The sequence below is a fragment of the Sturnira hondurensis genome, unplaced genomic scaffold, assembly GCF_014824575.4.
Source record: "Sturnira hondurensis isolate 20B ecotype Veracruz unplaced genomic scaffold, ASM1482457v3 Scaffold0004136, whole genome shotgun sequence".
In the NCBI taxonomy this organism is placed as follows: Eukaryota; Metazoa; Chordata; class Mammalia; order Chiroptera; family Phyllostomidae; genus Sturnira; species Sturnira hondurensis.
The window spans coordinates 6,176,797-6,197,364 of NW_028076767.1; the positions used below are offsets into that span (position 1 = coordinate 6,176,797).

The following is a 20,568-nucleotide window of genomic DNA, read 5'->3' on the forward strand; positions in this document are numbered from 1 at the left end:
GGCTAAAGAGAAGCACAGACTGCCAAGGGCATGATGGATATAAGGGCCCCACCCTGGAAGGAAGCCCTGTTTGACTGACATTTCAGTCCACCGAATTGACAAAGGCACATTTTTTCATAAGTGACCTGGAATGTTTGGTTGACATACAAAGTTCTTGCAAACAGTAAGTGAGATCATCTTTACATAGCATTTCATGTAGCGCGTGGCGCGTGGTCAGTGTCCACTATTTGTGTTCATCATTGCCACAGTCATTGTCGAAAACTAAAATGCAGAACCTACCACCAAGGGCATCGGTTAACTGATCCAGAGTGGGATCAGGATGGTTCCTGAGCAGTGTGTACATGGACATCACCATCCCGGGGGTGCAGAACCCGCACTGGGTGCCGTGGCACTTGGCGATCCTCTCCTGGAAGCACAGAAAGTCAGAAGTGCAGAATGCTGGCCTCCACCCCAGAGCTACTGAACCACAACCTGCATTTTAACGAGATGACCAGGCAAATTGTGTGCACAGAAAGGTTGGAGAAGAAGCCCCCCAAAATCCTTTTCCTCCCAGACGTCTCCCTTTCTTGGGTTAGGTGGCCGTGATTACTGGTCTTCCCCAGCTTTGGAGCTTTATCCAAGGTTTTCAACCTTCTGAATCACCAGGGCGAGCGGAAACATTTCCAAAAGCAGGACCCAAGACTAACTGACAGAGAACCCCCACGGGTGCAACACAAACGTATATTTTTTTAAATATTCCCAGGTGGTTTCCATTTGTAGTCCCGAAAGGGACTCACTGAGATAAAGGTTACTTCCTGGAAGTTTTTCAGAGAAATGAACTGAGTTATACTCAAGTTGAGGGTGGAAACTCCAAACAAACAGTAACAACAAAACAAACCCCAATTATGTCCTGAGTCCCTTTATCTACCCACTGCCGCCCTGATGCTCCAGCACATAGAACTTTGTTTACAAGGCACCAGTATTTGACCCTGAAAACAATCGAGAAGGAAACATTGCCCTTATTTTTCTACCAACTCTTTCTGCTCCCAGCATGTTCTCCTGGGAATCTAACTTCAAAGGTGCAACCTCACTTTGGAAGCTGTCTTCTGGCTACATCGTCACCAGGAGCTTTGCAGCAGTTACTAAATGAAAATGTGTTTTCATGCCTGCAAATAGCAACATCTCACAAGGGCATCCAGGCAGAATTCACGCCCTCCAGGTAGTAAGTTTCACAGAACATAAACAGAACCCTAGATTCCTTCAAGTCCAGAGAATTTGAAGTTTGGCCATTTTCTTTGAAAATGGAAAAAAGAAGGTCACCCCAATCTTTTCCCTCTTCAGTCATCTCCTCATCTGTGACCCTCATCAACTGAGGTAAAACATGTTGCAAACAGCATTTTTATGGCAAATGTATAAAAGACAGAAAACGCCCAGGAGTTACAGGTGCCCTTGCACTTGAGGCAAAGTTCTAAGAAGGTGCAGCCTTAGAAGAAAAGCTGCAACATTCACTGACAATGCCTATCGCCTGTCTTCTAAACAAGCTCTAGATTTAACAAATCTTTTGGGTAGCTGAGGGTTTTCCTCAGCTTTAAAATCATGCTATTTTCCACTTTATTTAAAAAGAAACAGTAAAATTACATTCCTCAATGTCCATGGCTCTCATTTCTTTGGAAGGTTGGAAGATGCAAGATGGATAATGAATGGGTCCCATCTAAGTAGAACATAGAAAACAAACCCAGTGATGGCAGATTTTTTTCTTGCTGCTGCTGTTTGTTTTTAGAAAGTCCCCTAGTCTTTGGAAACATCTTTCTAAGTCAGTCACAAACATCCACATGACCCTGGTTTCACTCCTGGGTCCAGCTTGGTTTCGTCTGTCGGATGAGGGAGCAGCACAGCCCAGACTGCTCTACCGTGTTCATCTCGGGGGCTCATCCTGACATTAATGGTTTTCGAAGCCCAGAAATTGTACGAAGAAGAGGCCCACCCTCACCTGAACAGGATGAATCCTGGTCTTGGTGCTCCCTATGCCTTCCACCGTTGTGATGGCAGCACCGTACACGGAACACACGGGGATCAGACAGGCGTTGGCTGGGTAATGTCTTCAGAATGCAGAAGAAAAGCACAAATGACACTGTGCCCAATGGGGAAGGGGGCCCAACGGTCACTGAGCACCTCCAGTATGGAAGGGTTCGTGTAATGGCCCAGGCTTTGCACACAAATTTTACCCTTAGCTCACGTTCGTCTTACAAAAGTAGAATCTGAGGGTCAGAGTGATTTGCTCAGGGACACAGCTGGAGTGTTAGGCAGGATTCAATTCCACCTTCCAATTCTAACTCCAGAACAGTTTCCACTAACTTTTTTTGTTCCCTTGAATGAGAGCCTGACACTCTCCTCTCTAGAGCACATTCCATCTTCCAGGCAGGTGCCGAGCCAGGGATCCGTCGGGGAATACAGTGCATTTGAAACTGCCCCAGAAGAAGAAATAGGGTGCGGGACGCAGAACCCCCCTCCCTAATCCCACAAAACTACTGCTTGAAAACGTCCATCTCGAAATGACTCCTAGACTGTTTCATTCACCAAACAGAACTACAAATGAAATGGCCAATAAATACATGAAACATATGTTTAACTTCAAAATAACTGACAGCAATTCAAATTAAGCAATGAGAAACACTATTTTTATCAAAGAAAACTATAAATATTTTTAAAAGTTATAATGTGCATTATTACCAAAGGTGTGGAACAATGAAATTCATGTACTGTTGAATAAAAGTGTAAGTTGATAGAAAAGAGCTCTCCTGAGAAACATTTCACTGGAAGATAAAAAAACCTTTCAGATGCAAACTCTTTTACCCTGAAATTCCCTCTCTATGGATGTATTATAAATGGTCCTTTACACACACACACACACACACACACACACACACACACACATCACTGACACATCGCTTATAACGATGAACAACTAAAAATAATCTATTTGGGGACTGATTTTGGTGCACTCAAGCAATGGAACATATACAACCATTAAAATTATACTTATTATTTTCAAAAGATATTCATGAGAAGTTAAGCAAAATATACAGGTTTCTAAACAGTTATATGCAGTATGCTTCTATATGTACACACACAAAATAAAGATCAAAAAGATATCATTCACTTATAAATAAATGTAAATATTTATGGAGTGCCTACTATGTGCCAGGCAGAGTTCCAGATGCTCGGATTCATGCTAGGACTCACTGGATAAAATCCCTTCCCGTGTAGAGTGAATATTTTAGTGAAGGGAAGATAGGCAATACCTATGTACACAGACAATACATACTTGCATACACAAATTGAGATGGTGAGAAGTGCTACACATTAATTAATATAGACTAAGGGAACTGGGCATTGCAGAGGAAGGGGGATTGCTATTAGGGGGTGACCAGGGAACACTGAGAATGTAACACTTTTGCTGAAACCTGACTGATGTGAAGGAATCAGACATGAAAGGTTGCAGAGGAAAACATTCCACACAGAGGGACAGCACAAGTACAGGCCCTGAGGCAGAAATGAGCTTCCCATGTGCAAGGACAGAGTGAGGGATGCAAAGGCCAGTGAGGCTGGAGCCTTGTGCATGCAGGGGGAGTGACAGGGTTCCAGGCTGGGAGACCGGCAGGAACGGTAAAGGGCCGGAGGGCCAGGAGTTTGAATAGTGATTCAAAGGCAACAGATTTTTCAGTTCAGATGTAGAAAGTGGTAAGAGACCTTTCACTCTCTTTCTAACCAGTCTTATAAGCTTTATGGTCATAGTTTTTAAAAATTAATGCGATGTGTAGGATGTTAATTACAAGCCCCCTGTCAGTGAGAGGAAATACAGCTATTCTCATTTCTAACTGAAATGGACAGGGGAGAAGGAATCTGCGGTAGTCAGAGGAAGTAAGAAGGAACCAGACCAACTTTCAGCAAACTTTTAATAGCTACATGTGGGCTGAGGGAACAAACTGAAATACAGATCTGGACTCACTGTTCCCAAACTCTTCCCCACCAGACTTCACTGAATGCCGAGGGTGGCGGGGCGGGGTGCTGAAAGAAACTTTCCAGGCAAACTGACCCTTGGACAAGGAAGACTTGGGGAGGGCCGGGGTGCTGAGAGAACGCCAGGGGCCCTCCGGCTGCGCAGAGTGCAGGGCAGTTGGCCACCCTCCAGAGGCTAAAGGCAGGTGGCATGGCTGCAAGAGATTTCCCAAAGCACAGAAAGTGAAACGGGAGAGCAAGAAGAACTCCCTAGTGACCAAAAAAAGTGGGCAGCCAGGCTGCAAAGCTGGGAGAGATGTCCCAGAGTGCAGGAAGCAGGGGCTTTGCTGTGGAACGTAGGCCGATCCCTGAACCCTCCCCAGTGCTCAGATCCTCTGTCCTCACCTGAGAGCTGTGACATGAGGTAAATGGTCTAGCATGTGCATAGCTGGAGTCCCCAAAGGGGGGTGAGTTGGGGAGGGAGGCGGAGAGAAAGAAAGAGAATGAATATTTGAAGAGATAATGGCTTAAAAAGTTTCCAAAGCTGATAGAAGACACACACCATAAACCCACGGATCCCAAAACTTGGCAAATGTGAAGAATAAATATCAAACATGAAAGAGGTTAAATGTAATGGGAAGCCATGGGCGATTTTTCAGTAGGAGAGTGTTGTGATCCGACTTATACTTGAACAGGTTTCTCTGAGTCCCGTATGGAGGGTGCACTCTATGGGGGCAAGGGTGGGACCAGGGAGACCACCAGCAGGCTGGAGCGGGACTATCAGAGTGAGAGGACGCCTGTCCTTCCCTGCCATTTCAGCACACAGAGCCAGAGAGCCCTTCAACGTTCAACAGGGGCTTCCTTGACTGTACATCATTCTCACCGATGGCACAGTTTTAATAATCCATTTATATTCCTGAGATAATGCTTGTCTTAATCATCACTGTATCCCAGTGCCTAGCACAGCTCCTGTGACATAGTAGGTGCTCAATGCATGTTTACCAAATAAAGGAACAAAACAAGGTTGAAAACTACAGAATTTCAACCATATCTGCACTTTGCTGTGAGGTACCTTATCTTCTTGGTGATGGGGTTATATCGTGATATCATCACCGTGCAGGCCCCACAGCCTCCCCCTCCACAGCCATACTTAGTTCCTGTGAGTCCGACTGGGAAAAGCACAGTTAAGGATAATGTACTTTCCATAATTCTTTTTCTAGAATAGCCTGAGTTCAGGGAAAAAACATTATCAAAGACTTAAATATGTAGTTAAATCAGTATGTAATTATCAAATGATGCATGTATGTCTCAGCTGCTACTTAGAATCTTGTAAATTCTCCACTTCCATTTGCATGTTATATGTAGCCTCCCCCCTTTCAAAACAACTGAATTTCAGGTTGCCAAAAATTGTGCCACACTCAGAAAAGGACATACAAAGGCTGAAGTATTTGAACGTATGAATATATGGTGCATTTGCTCTCAACCTTATCTGTGTCTTTGATGATGTTCTAAGTAAATGTCGACTTGTAAAAAATTCTTAAAATATTTCTGTCATATTACCCATGTCTGCCATACTTCTGTGTTCCCTGGTGGTAGAAGCTGCTGGTTGTTCCCAAATATCTGTTTGCTCATTCTTCCCTGGTAATAGAAACCTGCATTTTTAGCTACACACATGGTTTCCCAGAAGAAAAAAAATATATCTTCCAAGCCTCCTCTGCTGCTAGATAGGGTCACTAGCGCTGGTGGTCAATGGGATGTAAGTGTAGGTATTGTGTGTGACTTCCAGGAGTGAAATGTCCTCAAAAGGAGAAGCCTGTCTGCTTCGTCATCCCTCACTTCTTCCTATTTGTTGGAATTCAGAAATGACGGCTGGACCTCAGTAGTCATTTCTGACCACGAGGAGAAAGCTGCATGCTGAGTGGGGTGTAGTGGCAAGATGTAAGGAGCTTGGTTCCCTGATTACACTGCTTTACCAGCCCAATCTATCCACCTCTGGGATTCCTTTACGTGAGTATGACATCCATGAGAATGTGCCTCATGCACCGTCTTCCACAGGGAGGGTAACTGACCAAGAAACCCAGTGGCCGCACCTTGCAACCCATCACTCCAGTTGGCGCCGGCTCCCTCCCCACTTCCTTGTACTCAGGCATTTCTTTAAATAAAGCTCTTACACATTCAATCCCATTTTTTAGTCTCTGATTCCCAGAGAACCTGAACTAACATAATGAGAAAGGAATAAACTTCTCTCTTCTATCTTGCTTATTGCTATTGAGGATTTTCTTTTACTCCCAAGAGAACTAAATCTAAAATGGTACACATTAGTACTATTGATAACCAGGAAGTCAGGGTTCATTGTTTTTATGTCCAAAGATCCTAAATGACTCCCAGAAGACAGTTATTGATTGAAGCTTTTTGAGAATTCTCTTGGGAATTTCACTCTCTCCAAGAGAAATAAAATGTACAAACCCATTGTCACATAATTTCATATATGCTTTAATGGGGTCTACGGAACTCCAGAAGCCCTCTGGAGTTCATGCCCAGCAGGCTAAGACTTCATTCCTTACATGACTTTTATTTAGAAAGTTTTTCTAAGCAACATTCTCAGGTTTAATTTCTCCCTTGTTCTTTTACTTTCTTTTCAGGAGATTTTGGTACTCTCCTTTTCTGATGGGCACGATGATTAGTCCTCAAAGACAGAATGCCAATATTGTGACTCTTACTTCTAAAGGATGCTTAATTAAGCTCTTTTAACATCCATTGTTTTCCCTCTCACTGCTGGCTTCTCCATTTATAAAATACTGTACTAAGTGCCAAAACAGAGACTGGAAAGGACTTAGTTCTTCTGACTGTCACAACTGCACACTGCCTACAAAACGAAGATATAGGACTTTCTCCAAGAACATAAAACCACAATAGTAGAGAATATCACTGAGTGTGTCTTGAAAAGATATTTGAAATACCACTTATTGGGGATGTCAGAGCCTCCTACGCCTGACACAAACACAAAGCAAAAGAAAGGATACGCTTCTTTCTCAGATATGGTAACAGCATTGTTTCAGGATCAATGTTTTTTTCTATCACCTGTACCGGAAGGAAAAATAAGAGTTATGTACAAAAATCTGAGAGAGTTAGTTGTCATCTTCTATTAGCAGACTTATGTTAATTTGATGAAAATGCACATTGATTAACTCATTTTTATATTTGACACTGCATTTAGTGTTTAAGGAACATCTGTGGTATACAAATCACCCCACCTAAGTGTAAAGTCTATTCTCCAAAGAGGACACACAGATGGCCAATAGACCTATCAAAGGATGCTCAACATCACTAATCACTGAAGAGTTGCAAATTAAAACCACAATGAGATATTGCCTTACACCTGCCAGAATGGCTATCATCAATAAATCAACAAATAAGAAGTGCTGGCAAGGATGTGGAGAAAAGGGAACCCTAGTGCACTGTTGGTGGGAATGCAGACTGGTTCAGTCACTGTGGAAAAGAGTATGGAATTTCCTCGAAAAACTAAAAAATGGAACTGCTTTTTGACCTAGAAATCCCACTTCTGGGAATATATCCTAAGAACACTAGAATACCAATTCAAACAATATATGCACCCCTATGTTCATAGCAGCATTATTTATTTATTTTTCACATTTTTTATCATTGTTCAAGTACAGCTGTCTCCATTCCCTCCACCACCACTTTGCCCCATTCCAGCCATCCCCACTTCCCATCCTTGATCCTACCCTCCTTGGTTTCCTCCATGTGTCCTTCATAAATATCCCTGAAAACCTTTCCCCCTTTATCCCCATTGTCCCCTCCCACCTTCCCTTTAGTTGCTGTCAGTTTGTTCTTAATTTCAATATCTTTGGTTATATTTTGCTCGCTTGTTTGTTTTGTTGATTAGGTTCCATCTATGGGTGAGATCATATGGTATTTGTCTTTCACTGCCTGGCTTATTTCACTAAGTATATGCTCTCCAAATCTATCCATGCTGTCGTAAAGTGTGGGAGCTCCTTCTTTCTTTCTGCTGCATAGAATTCCATTGTGTAAATGTACCATAGCTTTTTGATCCATTCATTTACTGATGGGCATCTAGGTCGCTTCAATTCTTGGCTATTGTAAATTGTGCTGCTGTGAACATTGGTGTGCATAAATTCTTTTGAATTGGTTTTTCAGGGTTCTTAGGGTATAATCCCAGCAGTGGAATTGCTGGGTAGCAGTGCTATTTATAATAGCCGAGATCTGGAAACACCCAAGTGCCCATCAGTAGACAAATGATAAAAAAAACCTATGGTACATTTATACAATGGAGTACTACATGGCCATAAAAAAGAAGTAAATCTTACATTTTGCAACAGCTTGGATGGACCTAGAAGTTACTATGCTAAGTGATAGAAGCCAGTCAGAGAAAGATAAATATCACATGATCTCATGTATATGTAGAATCTAATAAACAAAATAAACTGATGAATAAAATAGAAACAGAGGCATGAATACATGGAAGAGACTGACAGCTGTCAGAGGGGAGAAGGGAGGGATGGACTGGATGAAAGAAGGTGAAGGTATTAGCCAAAGAACATACACGCATAACCCACAGACACAGACAACAGTGTGGTAATGGCCAGAGGGAAGGTGGGGGCAGGCGCTTGGTGGAGGTGGGGAAGAGGGCAGAAATCAGGATATCTGTAATAGTGTCAAAAAGAATTAAAAAGAAAAAATATTTTTTAAAAAAGTGTAAATTCTGTATTTTGGGCCCCACCACCACTCTGCCACTGTCCTTGGTCCTGAACCATCACCATTCACTGTACTCTAAGGCAGTGGTTGTTTCCAATAGGAACACTAGTGACTCTTGTCCACCTTCTCCAAGAAGTCTGAAGTGGGTAATGGAAAAGACATTAGTAGAAAAGAATGAGGGAAGGAAGGAGGGGGAGGAGGGGAGAGAAAGAGGGAGATACTGCTGGAATAGAATGGCCTCCTAAAAATTGACTCAGTTTTTTTATTAGACTCATTTACTTATCATGTTCAAAGTTCCCAAGAAGAGATCACAATCAACCATGACTCTCAAATTAAAAAAGGGAGAAATAAAACATGTATGACAAGTGATACAAAGGTGTGTAAGCAAGGACACCATTAAGAAGCAAGTTTGTGTGTGCAGCATGGTGGCAAAGCAATAGAACGGGGCACACGACAGAAGGCATGACTGAAATGTCACCACCAGTTATGTTTTCCAAAGTGATCAAGTTTTCTCTTTTTTGATTAAAAATTTGGATTTATTTTCTATTCACAAATAAAAGTACAATTTGCTACACAATTTCAGAAGTAGAGTTCCTCTTGCACCATGTTTCACTAATTTTCCCTTCTGGGAAGTAAATGGGGAGGAGACACATGCTTATTCTGTGGATGCCTCCTCATCCTTCATTCTAAGTGGTCATATGCCCGGCAAAGAGGGACACGTACCAATCACCAAGGTCAGATTCATGCCCTAGTCAGGAGTCTGCAATATAGTAATACAGGGAGCATCCCAGGCTTCCCATACTTAATTGACCCTCAAGTAGAACTCCTTATTTTACTTCTTCCCTTAGTTTCCTAACTTTTTCAATAGCTTCACTATCTGCTTAGGTCATCTAAGATCAGAAACCTTACTTCTTTTTAACTTTTCTCTCTTTCGATCTGCCACAATCAGGGCCACCAAGTTCTGCCACTTATTCTTCCAACATGACTCTCTGAACATGCTTCACTTCTATGGCAACTCCCTGACATCAATCCTTGTTTCCTCTTGCCTGAACAATCAAACCAGTTCCCTAACAGGCCTCCTGCCTCCATTCTTGGTGTCCATGATGTCCCCTTCTCCATCAGTACCAGAGTAACCTCTCTAAAACCCAAGTCTGATCATCTCCTGTATCTGCCTAAATTCCACACAGGCTCCTGGCTTCCAAACTGACATGCTGGTTCACTCAGGTACTTGTTAAAATGAAACCTTACGGAACCAGAACTTCTGGGGGAGGAAACCAGAAAATGTGCATCTTTAATGAGCACACTGAGTGGATCTTAGATGAATTTACCTTCAAGAGTACCTGGAATACAAGAAGAGGTTCAAACATCTTGGAATAGCCTACAAGGCCTCTTTGATAAAATGCCCATTATCTTGCTGCCCCTGAACTCATGCATCTTGAACTTCATTCACATGGGAGAAACAGCCAATCTCAGCAGTGCACAGACTTTTATTGATTTGGTGGACAGCATATTTGGAGGAGAGAGGAGGAGGAGGCATGTAATGTGCTGGAGGTAAACAGGGAGGTCAGGACTAAGACAGTGGCTGGGTGTGGGGAGGGAATGAGAAACAGAGCTATTTTCACTGACTCTGGTTTGGAGAGATGATACCAGTTGTCAGGTCGGGGTCATCACATTTCCCATCTCAGGAGAGACTTGGGTTTGCAAGAACAGTGCCTGTCCTTCTGTATCACCACCAGCCCTTTGGGGGATTTCAAGTTCACATTGCACGGGGTTGAGAATCACTTTCTTCTGTGCAAGTCTGAGGGGGCCTTGCCAGATCCAAGACAGAGGCAGAAAGTAGAAAGAGAAAGGAGATTAGGGGGAGAGAGCAAGAAGGCAGAAGAATGGCGACAAGGAAGGGAGAGCAGTACGTGAGAAAGGACAAGGCTGATGAGTAGAAGAGGGAGGAAGGTTACTGTCACTGTTAGCAGAGAAGAACAATAACCCACGGCAGCATTAGAGCAGAGAAGGAGGTCGGAGGGGACAGCCAGGGAGGACACTTCTGCCTGAGCTTCAAGTTGTTTTCAAATTCATTTCGATTTCTGCCTAAGCTGCCTCCACCCCCCTCCACTTGTCTCTGAATTACCACAGCCATCCCAGCAGCCACGAATGTCCTCTCCCAGCCCTATAAACCAAAACCCCAGAAAACACTAGCCAATGGACAGCTCTGCCCAGATTCTGATATTGGTATCAAAGCTGTACCTTTTGTTGAGCAAATAAAAGCCTACTTTCCAGGCCCCTTGATACTTGTGGGCTGGTTCTGGCTGTATGCATGAAGCAGATTATATTACAGTCCAGATATTACAAATCATTATCGAGTGCTTAACTGGGTGCCAAGTAGCTTGCTAACCCTCTCCATGGAATTTAATCTTCATCTCCAGTTCATGGGAGAATGTACTGTTATTAGCTCCATTTTGCAGAGAGGAAAACTGATACTCAGAGATATTAAGCAACTTGCCTGAGGCTCCAGCGCTGCTGAGTGGCAGAGCAGACAGGGCAGAATTCAGACCCATATCTAACTACTTTCAAAGCCCACACCTTTGATCTCTACACCTCACTGCCATGTAGAATGACACGCTTCAGTCCAGAGTTGTATTGGAGAGTTGCATTCAGGGCGTAATTTATTCATGGGCTCTTCCCCCTTTAAACTCCATGTCAACTAGGACACCTGTTCTGGGGGCCTTGGAAGAGCAAGTCAGACTTCAGAAATCTTTCGGCAACTAAATCTCTGACCAATGAGCAATGGACTTAGACTCTATCCAGTGACATCTTTTGAAGATTTGGGGGGATTTCACCAAAAACACAGACCGTAGGCCAATCACATCACCTGGAGTTGCCTAATTGATTTCTAAGGATCCTTTCTAGAGCAAATTTTTAATCCTAGAGGTTATGCTAGACTCCAAGGGCCGTCTTCCCTGGCAGTTTCTCTCACACCTTTCTCAACAATCTCTCCCCTCTGAACCAGAAACTTTATGTTAATGCTGTCCATGTGGCAATTGGGCTTGTTTGCCAGGATTAAAGCACACACTCAGCAGATACTGGAAGGGAGGGGAAGGAAAGGGAAAGGTTGCCATGATTTCTTTTAACAGGGTAATTGCAAAATCAACACCCCTACTGCTACTTTCCAAATGATCTAAGGACATTTGGCTCATAAATCAAACCCATTGACAAGAACCAGCTTATTTACTTTTAAAAATGAACAAAGCACACACTGTTAGTAGCCATTATGATAAAACCCTTCAGCAGTTTGTTTGGGAGCCAGGAAAGGGGGGCTGGGGTGGGGAGGAAGAAGCTAGGCTCAAATATCTGTTTCCTCACTTAACTAAAACCCTTACCACTGCCTACAAAGCCACTGTAACCTGACCCCTGGCCAATCTCCAGCCCCACCAACCTCCTGGCCATTCCCTAAACACAAAGAAATCCTCCTGGGGGAGGACCTTTGTACCTCCCTCTAAAACACTCTCCCTCCAGATGTTTGCAAGCAGGGCTTGCTCCTTACTTCAGGCGGGTCCCTGCTCAAATGTCATCCTATGAAAGAGGCCGCATTGTCCCTTCCGCCTAGAGTATCTGCTCCTGCCCATTCTGTCCCCTCACTTTGCTTTATTTGTTATCCTAGCACTTATCACTGCCTGCCCTTATACATGTCCACTTATTTGTATGTTTTTTGTCTATCTGCCAGCACACTATAAACTACACACAAGCAGGGACTTTTGTCATTTCTGTACTCTGCTGTCCCTTGAGCTGGGGATACTTCCTGGCCTAACGTAGACCCTTAATGAAAACCTGACTCAGTACTCGTTATCACTCTGTGAACTAAATAGTATTATTCCCTTTTAACAGAGGAGCCCAGGCTCTCAGAGGTTAAAGTGTCTCCATAAAGTTAGAGCCAAAATCGGACCCTTGCTTGTTTCAACAAAAAGGCCAGGGTTGCACTAACTATGTACCACTCAGTTATGTGAAAGAAGAAAAAGTGACATCATGTTAATACTTCGCTCCACTGTCATACATCACTCTCACAGCAGTCCTGTCCGGGGATCCTGACAGCTGTCATTACAGATCAGGAAAATCAAGCTCACCGTATCCACGTGGAAGCCAAGCCAGAGAGCAGGGGCAGAGGCAGGCTTTACGGGGCCTAGAACTTGGGTAGCATGAAGTGCGTGGGGGAGCAGTCCTCTTTAAGAAAAATAATACAAACCACAAAACTTAATTAATTAAAACTTAATTAAAATTAAGTTCAGGGCTTAGAACAGGTCTCACAGTGGGAGGCCCTGACGCTTGACCTTAGCTCCCTGTGAATCCCTTGTGCCCGTCAGGGAAAGCGCTGTGGTTTCTGTGACCCAGGTGCAGGGATCACAGGTGGCTCTGAAGGCGATGGCACAGTGCAAAGGCAAGTAGCACAGCCTGGCTGTCAGCTGTTAAGGAAGCCCCTTACCCTTCCCGATTCAGTCCCCTCCTTGCAAAATGGTGCCAAATGCCGGGACAACCTTAAGAGTGAGCAGAGTCTGAAGTTGTGTCGGGCTGGGGGGAACAATGGGGACAGAAAAGGTGTTTTAAACTTTGCCCAGGGGCTTTGCTTCCCCAACATCGACACTGCTTGGAACTGTCCAGGAGGTTCTTTGCTTTCCCAATGTTGACATTGTTTGCCTTCTGGGAGGACAGAGACCCTGCCATGCCTAGCCAGCAGTGGACTTAGTGAAGACCATGTTCCCAGATCCTGACATTGGCTCAGCTTTGCCAAGAACTATCTGTGCTTTCAGAAAGTTAGTTATAATTTCGTTATCTGAGAAATGACGGCTCAGATAATGAAAGGTTAGTTCTGAGTTAACTCAGAAGTTAACTCTTAAGTTAGTTCAACTCCATGGTCCTGTCCCAGTTCTAAATGGCTCCCTGCTCATCCCAGCACACCGCCAGAGCTGAGGCCCGGCCCTACCCAGACTGTTTTCAATCTATGGAAACACATTCTCCTTTCCAGCGGAGGTAGGAGGAGGGAGGGGAGATTTTGGAGTGTTGACCTTGACGAACTAAGAATAGCTTTCTTTTCTAGTTTACAGGGTGGGGAGGTAATGGGCCCGTGTGTCCTGGACAGAGAAGGGTAAAGAACATCAGGAAGGCGAGGGTCCAAAGATCCCGGGCAGTTCCTAAATACTCAGGCTTTACCTACCCCAGGGGTAGAGGTGGGGGTGCACAAGCAAATCCGCTTGCAAAACACAAGCCCCCTGAGTGCAATTAGCTCTCTAAGCATGAGGGCGACTTGGCAGGAGACCCTCCCTGCGGTTCCCTGAGGCCCGGAGCGCTCACCTTGCGGCCGTTCACGTAGAAGAGCAGCTCAGACGCCCCGTCCATGGTGGGGACACAGTGGGTTCCTTGGCGGGACTCAGGGGTCCGAGGGATCTCTGGCACTCAGGACCCAACGACGCTGACTGGGCAAATGAGACGCAACTGCTGGAGCTGGAAGTCCAGTCGAGCCGGATGGAGAAAGTCCTGATTAAGATCCCAAAGTTCTGCGAGCGCCTTCCAGGGTGTTAGGACATCCCTGGCGCGCACTATCTGCCCTGAAGTCAGTGGCGCAGATCTTTTTCACTCTTCGCAGGTGGCGCTTAGCGTCCCTGCCACTGTCCTGCCTCTTAGCCGGCTCCGTAGGTCCTGTGACGGCCTCTTTGGTCGTCCAGTCACATTACATATTTCACGTGGCTTCCCAGCCAGATTTCCAGTGCGGGACAGTTTTTTTTTTTTTTGGTTTGTTTTTTTGTACTTCCCCTCCTGCCACGCCCACTGCACTCCAGCACTGTTTGCAGTAATAAACACCCACACTTACTCTAACTGTAGAGAAAAGGAGCTCAAGGACAACAAACGGTTTTACCACTTCATAATTAGTTTTCTAAGTAATTATTAAGTTTATTTTCAAAATCAAGAGCTATCTTAATATGGAAATAAACTTTTAAGACGATTTATCATTATTCACTGTTTACTTAGTAAATAACCACAAAGTTTATCTGGCAAATACCAAGAGATGTAAAACATCCTGGAGAACTTTTTAAAAACTTGGAAAATGCTGAAAAGCATAAAAATAAAAATCACTTGTAGGCTAACAACTTAGAATTCACCAGTTAACTTTTTAGGTCTATCTTTATGTTTTTGAAATCTGCAATGTAATACCCTTTAAAAATTCGAATGGAACAGAACTGGTTATTTTCCAGACTTGCTTTACGTACACCACTGGGAATACGGAGGAGGGAGAAATATCCAACTTCACGTCCGCATCCTATTCCTGTGAACATCACCATAGGAATGGTTCACGTGGGCAGGACAGCTACTGCAGCGGGAACAGTTGGCTCCCAAACATTCTCGGACCAGTCCTGTCCTAGCCCTCTAGGGAGACAGTACCAACCAGTACCACACCTTCCCTGGTGCTGGTGCTCTTCCTCCAAGCCTTTGTGTTTCAATTCCATCCTTTCCTCTTTGTTCCCTCAGCCCGAGGTGGTGGGTGCTTCCTGCAGTTACTTCCTCTGTGATTCTCTCCACTGCTCCCTTTTGCCTTTCCAGTTCTTGTCAGTTCTCTAGTGTATGGTTAACAATTTATAAAGTAACTGTCCATTGGCTGGCCTCTAACTAATACAATCTCCATCAGTGCCAAAATTCACTTGACAAAATACAACACTGATTTTTTTTAAAAGCACTCAACAAATAATAATTTACAAATACTTTAATGTGATTATAAATATACCTAGCATCTTATTTAATGGGGTAAAACCAGAGGCCTTCCCAGGAAAATCAGGAACAACAGGCATGAAAACCCACTCTTCCTACTACTTCTTTAAAATTTACTCAAGGCAACAGCCATGCAATTAGATAAGAGAAATCAAAGAGCAGCATAAGAATTGAGGGAAAACAAGAGGTAAAGCTAGCTTCGTTTCAAGAGATATGTTTAGAAAATACTACAAACAATAACATAGTAATTAACATGGAGAAATCAATTCTTCATACATGCAAACAATAACTAATGAGAAGAATCAAAGAGAAGATGCCATATACATCACCAAGAAAAAAAAGCTAAAATACTGTTGGGAACAAGAACAATGGCCTCAGCCCCAAGGAGCCTGAAACCCTAGCAGACACCCTGTAAGTTGATTGCCATCTGTTTAGTTTCAAAATTTCCCTTTCAGTTGAGTCAGACCCCACCCTTTTTCTCGCGTGTGGGCCCTGTAAGCCAATAATCTGCCTCTGTGCAAAAAACGCCTGCTTGATGACCTGTATATAAGGACTTAGCTGTAAGCGCTAGGCGCGAATCCCGGACGAGCCCCCAGTGGGCACAGTATCTCTGGAGGGATCACCCCTGCGCAGGTTAAACTTGGCCAATAAATTAACATCTTTGAATCCCTGAAAGTCTCCAACAATTGTTCTCGCGGTTGGTGGATCTAACAATACCTAGGCATAAATCTATCAAGAAATGTGTAAAACTTACAAGAGATACTTTGAAATTTCTAGAAAGTCCCTATAATTTAAAGAGTATATTAGTGGGGCAAAAAAAGACAGACTAAACAGAGAATTGAGAAATAAATTTTAGTGCACACGGGAATACAACTTTAAAAAAGGTGACATTTCAAACCAGTATTGGAAAACATGGACTTTTTCATTAATGCGAAGTCAGTTGGAAAAAGGTAAAAATTGCATTCATAGCTCACATCATACAATTGGACAAAATCTATGTGAATCAGAAATTTAATTATAAAAACAAAGTGAAGCCACAGGGAAATATGTTTATAATCTGGGAACAGAAAAATTGTTGCTTACTGTGACCGAATTCCACCAGCAACAAAAGGTTGATAAATCTGACTGCATAATATGGAAAATAATTTCCATAGGAAGGGGAAGAGAAGAAAAGACAAATCCTACAGAAAGGAGAAAAAATAGAAAGAAGCAATAGGAACAAAAATAATCTAGGAGAATGAGTCTGGGAGGTGCAGAGGTTGAAAGTAATGGGAGCACACACAGGAACAGGAACAAAGACTGCTAGGGCTCCAGGCTCTTTGCCACAGTGTCCATTGTTCGTTTAAAAAAAACTCTCTGGCCCCCATTCAACCCACACTGTTGATATTATGAGTACGTTCTGTGGGTTCTATACGCCTACAGCAGCTTTTCTCAAAGTTTAGTACAAGGACATCTGTCCCAGAATTATAAATATGTTTGCTAAAAATGCAGATTTCTGGGCCCACCCTTTCAGTTGTCAGATATTGTCCAAGAAAGCTTTTCATCTAGGCAGAATAGAATTTGACTAGTTATTTGAATATACAATAGCCTATGTCCACTGATCTCAGGTATGAAGAGGATTTATTATTTTACTAGACTAGTAGCAATCTTTAAAATGAAATTATAGAAACCAAATTCAAAAGTGTGAAAGGTTAACTCCTCAGCCAAGTCATCAGATTACACATAACAGAGGTAATGCAGAACCTGACATCTAAGTAAGTACTGCCCAAGTAATTCTGAAAGTGGGAGCTGGCAGGGACAGAGGAGACTTCTAAAATTCTAATGGTGTTCACGTATACTGAATGGTTTAAAAACAAAACTAAACAAGTTAGCTTGATATACAACAAGATAACCACTGCAAGAGTATTTATAATACATTTTATTTGGTTAAAAGTTAACAGATATTGCTTAGTTCAAGTCTAGTAAGGTTGAAAAGCTGAATGAACAGGAAGATAAGTTACAGGATAACCAAAATAATTTTAAATTTTGTAATAAAATGTAATATTACAAAACAGCTATTTTATGCACATATATGTAAACAGAAAAAAAATGGGTAAGTCAGCACTCCATGAAAAGGCAGAAAAAGAAAAAACAACCCCAAACTTTTCATCATGTTATTTCCTTCTTTCCTAGTTATTTCTGTGTTTGACTCGTTATGGTTTCAGAATTCAGAAAATCCAGAATCCATAAATTCACCTCATCTTCTCATCTTGCTGCAAAGTAAAAAAAAGGAAAAGGTTAGTAATAACCCAAAACAAATGCTTTTTCTGTGAAGCATGGAAAAAAATTGCTGCATTATACTAGTAGAAATCAGTTTTTTAAAACATATGTTTTGCCATGGATCTAAAACACTCTGTGATAATGGGAATGATAAATAAAATTTAAGAAAAATTAATTAACATAGATTTATACATTATAGTTTACTACATGTTTCCTTTTAACTATAAACTTTAGCATATACAATACATAAAAACATATAATTTTAAAGCTATCAAAAAATCCTGAAGTACACAGCACCTAAGTTAAGAAATATCAGCACATTTCTGATTATAGCCCTCTTATTCTCCAAAAAACCACTATCCTATATTGTTAATGACTCCCTTGCTTTTCTTTAGTTTTAACCATCTGTACAATGTATGTTTGATCTTTATAACAATAGAATCATTCTGTAGATGCTTTTATGTAACTTTTTTTCACTAAATACCTTTACTCATTTTCAAGCCTTTCCTTTATTGAAACACTGAACATTTTTTCCATTTTGTAATTATGCAAATCTTTTATTTTTAAACATTTTTAATTGTCTTTCAAGTATAGTTTTCTGCCTTTTCTTCCCACCCCCTCACCAACCCAGCCCTCCCCATCTCCCTCCCCTGTCCCCACACTTGTTATTGTCCATGTGTCCTTCATACTTGTTCCTGTAAACCCTTCACTCTTTTTCCCTATAACCCCCTCCACTCTACCCTCTGGTCACTGTCAGCCTGTTCTCAATTTCAGTGTCTTTGCATATATTTTGCTTCCTTGTTTGGTTTGTTGATTAGGTCCCTGTTAAAGGTGAGACCATATGGTATTTGTCTTTTACCACCTGGCGTATTTCACTTAGCATAATGCTCTCCAGTTCCATCCAGGTTGTTGCAAAGAGTAGAAGCTCCTGCTTTCTTTCTGCTGCATAGAATTCCATTTTGTAAATGTAACATTGTTTTTTGATTCATTCATTTACTGAAGGGCACTTAGGCTACTTCCAGCACTTGGCTATTGTGAATTGTGCTGTTATGAACATTGGGGTGCATAGGTTCTTTTGGACTGGTGTTTCAGGGTTCTTAGGATATAAACCCAGCAGTGGAACTGCTGGGTCAAAAGGCAGTTTGTGTTAGTTTTCTGAGGAAATTCCATACTGTTTTCCATAGTGGTTGTACCAGTCTACAATCCCACCAACAGTTCACTAGGGTTCCCTTTTCTCCACAACCTCTCCAACACATTGTTTGTTGCTGTTTATGATGGCAATTCTCAGTGGGGTAAAGTGGTATCTCATTGTGGTTTTAATTTGCATCTCTCTGATAGCTAGTGATACTGAACATCTTTTCATATGTCTCTGGACCCTCTGTATGTCCTTCTTGGAGAAGTGTCTGTTCAAGTTCTTTGCCCATTTTTTAATTGGACTGCTTGTCTTCTTAGAGTGGAATCACATGAGTTCTTTATATATTTTGGAGATCAAACCCTTGTCCAAGATATCATTGGCAAATGTTTTCTCATACAATTGGTTCTCTTTTTGTTTTAATATTGTTTTCTTTAGCTGTGAAGAAGCTTTTTATTTTGATGGGATTCCATTTATTTATTCTTTCCTTTATGTCCCTTGCTCTAGGGGATGTATCAGTGAAAATACTGCTGCGTGAAATATCTGAGATTTTCCTGCCTGTTTTCCTCTAGGACTTTAATGGTGTCACAACTTAGATTTAAATCTTTTATCCACCTTGAATTCTTTTGTGTATGGTGTAAGTTGGTGTTCAAGTTTCATTTTTGCATGTAGCTGTCCAGCTCTCCCAACACCATTTGTTGAAGAGGCAATTTTTACTCCATTTTATGTTGCTGTCCCTTTATTGAATATTAATTGACTGTAGAGACTTAGGTTTACTTATGGGCTCTCTGTTCTATTCCATTGGTCTATGTGTCTGCTCTTATGCCAGTACCAGGCTGTTTTGATTACAGTGGCCTTGTAACACAGTTTGATATCAGGTATTATGATCCCTCCTACTTTGCTTTTCTTTCTCAAAATTGCAGCAGCTATTCGAGGTCACTTATAGTTCCATAGAAATTTTTGAAGTGCTGGTTCTGTATCTGTGAAATATGCCACTGGTACTTTAATAAATTGCTTGGATCATTGAATCTATAAATTGCTTGGGTAGTATGGACATTTTGATGATGTTAATTCTTCCAATCCATGAACATGGTATATGTTTCTATTTGCGTCTTCCTTCAGTGTTGTGTAGTTTTCTGAGTACAGGTCTTTTACCTCCTTGGTTAGGTTTATTCCTAGGTATTTTATTTTTCTTGTTGCTATATCCAATGGGATTTTTTCCTGATTTCTGTTTCTGATGTTTCATTATTGGTATACAAAAATGCCTTGGATTTCTGAATATTGACTTTGTATCCAGCTGTTTTGCCAAATTCATTTAAGTGGATCAGTTTTCTTGTAGAGTCTATAGGATTTTCTATGTACACTATCATGTCATCATAAACAAAGACAGTTTTATTTCCTCTTTTCCAATTTAGATGCCTTTTATTTCCTTTTCTTGTCTGATTGCTGTGGCTAGGACTTCCAATACTATGTTGAATAGAAGTGGTGAAAATGGATAACCTTGTCTTGTTCCTGATTTTAGTGGGAAAGATTTTAGTTTTTGCCCTCAACATTCTTATTGTATATTCTGCATCTGATTCTGCTATCAGTTGCTTTTGCTGGTGTCTCATTCCCTTGTGAGTGTTTTTTGCTGTGAGCTAGCTGTTTCATTTTCCTTGCAACTTTATGTGTGAAAAATGTGTTGTGGACTGAGATGGGGGTGGGAGGCTCCTCTA

General features: G+C 42.1%; 2 protein-coding genes across 6 annotated transcripts in view; both read right to left on the reverse strand.

Moving 5' to 3' along the window:
* AOX1 (aldehyde oxidase 1) overlaps positions 1–14,479 on the reverse strand; it is a 69,218-nt gene extending 54,739 nt beyond the window's left edge. For all 3 annotated transcript variants that reach the window (XM_037043663.1, XM_037043665.1, XM_037043664.1), the window contains exons 1-5: positions 14,053–14,479; positions 7,002–7,059; positions 5,051–5,147; positions 1,970–2,078; positions 280–406 (exon numbers count right to left, since the gene is read on the reverse strand). In XM_037043663.1, coding sequence (XP_036899558.1) covers positions 280–406; positions 1,970–2,078; positions 5,051–5,147; positions 7,002–7,059; positions 14,053–14,097 — 436 coding nt within the window. In that variant the 5' untranslated portion in view covers positions 14,098–14,479. The remainder of the gene's footprint in view (positions 1–279; positions 407–1,969; positions 2,079–5,050; positions 5,148–7,001; positions 7,060–14,052) is intronic.
* Positions 14,480–16,703: 2,224 nt separating this feature from the next.
* SGO2 (shugoshin 2) overlaps positions 16,704–20,568 on the reverse strand; it is a 41,626-nt gene continuing 37,761 nt past the window's right edge. For all 3 annotated transcript variants that reach the window (XM_037043667.1, XM_037043668.1, XM_037043666.1), the window contains one exon: positions 16,704–17,714. In XM_037043667.1, the coding sequence (XP_036899562.1) occupies positions 17,699–17,714 (16 nt within the window). In that variant the 3' untranslated portion in view covers positions 16,704–17,698. The remainder of the gene's footprint in view (positions 17,715–20,568) is intronic.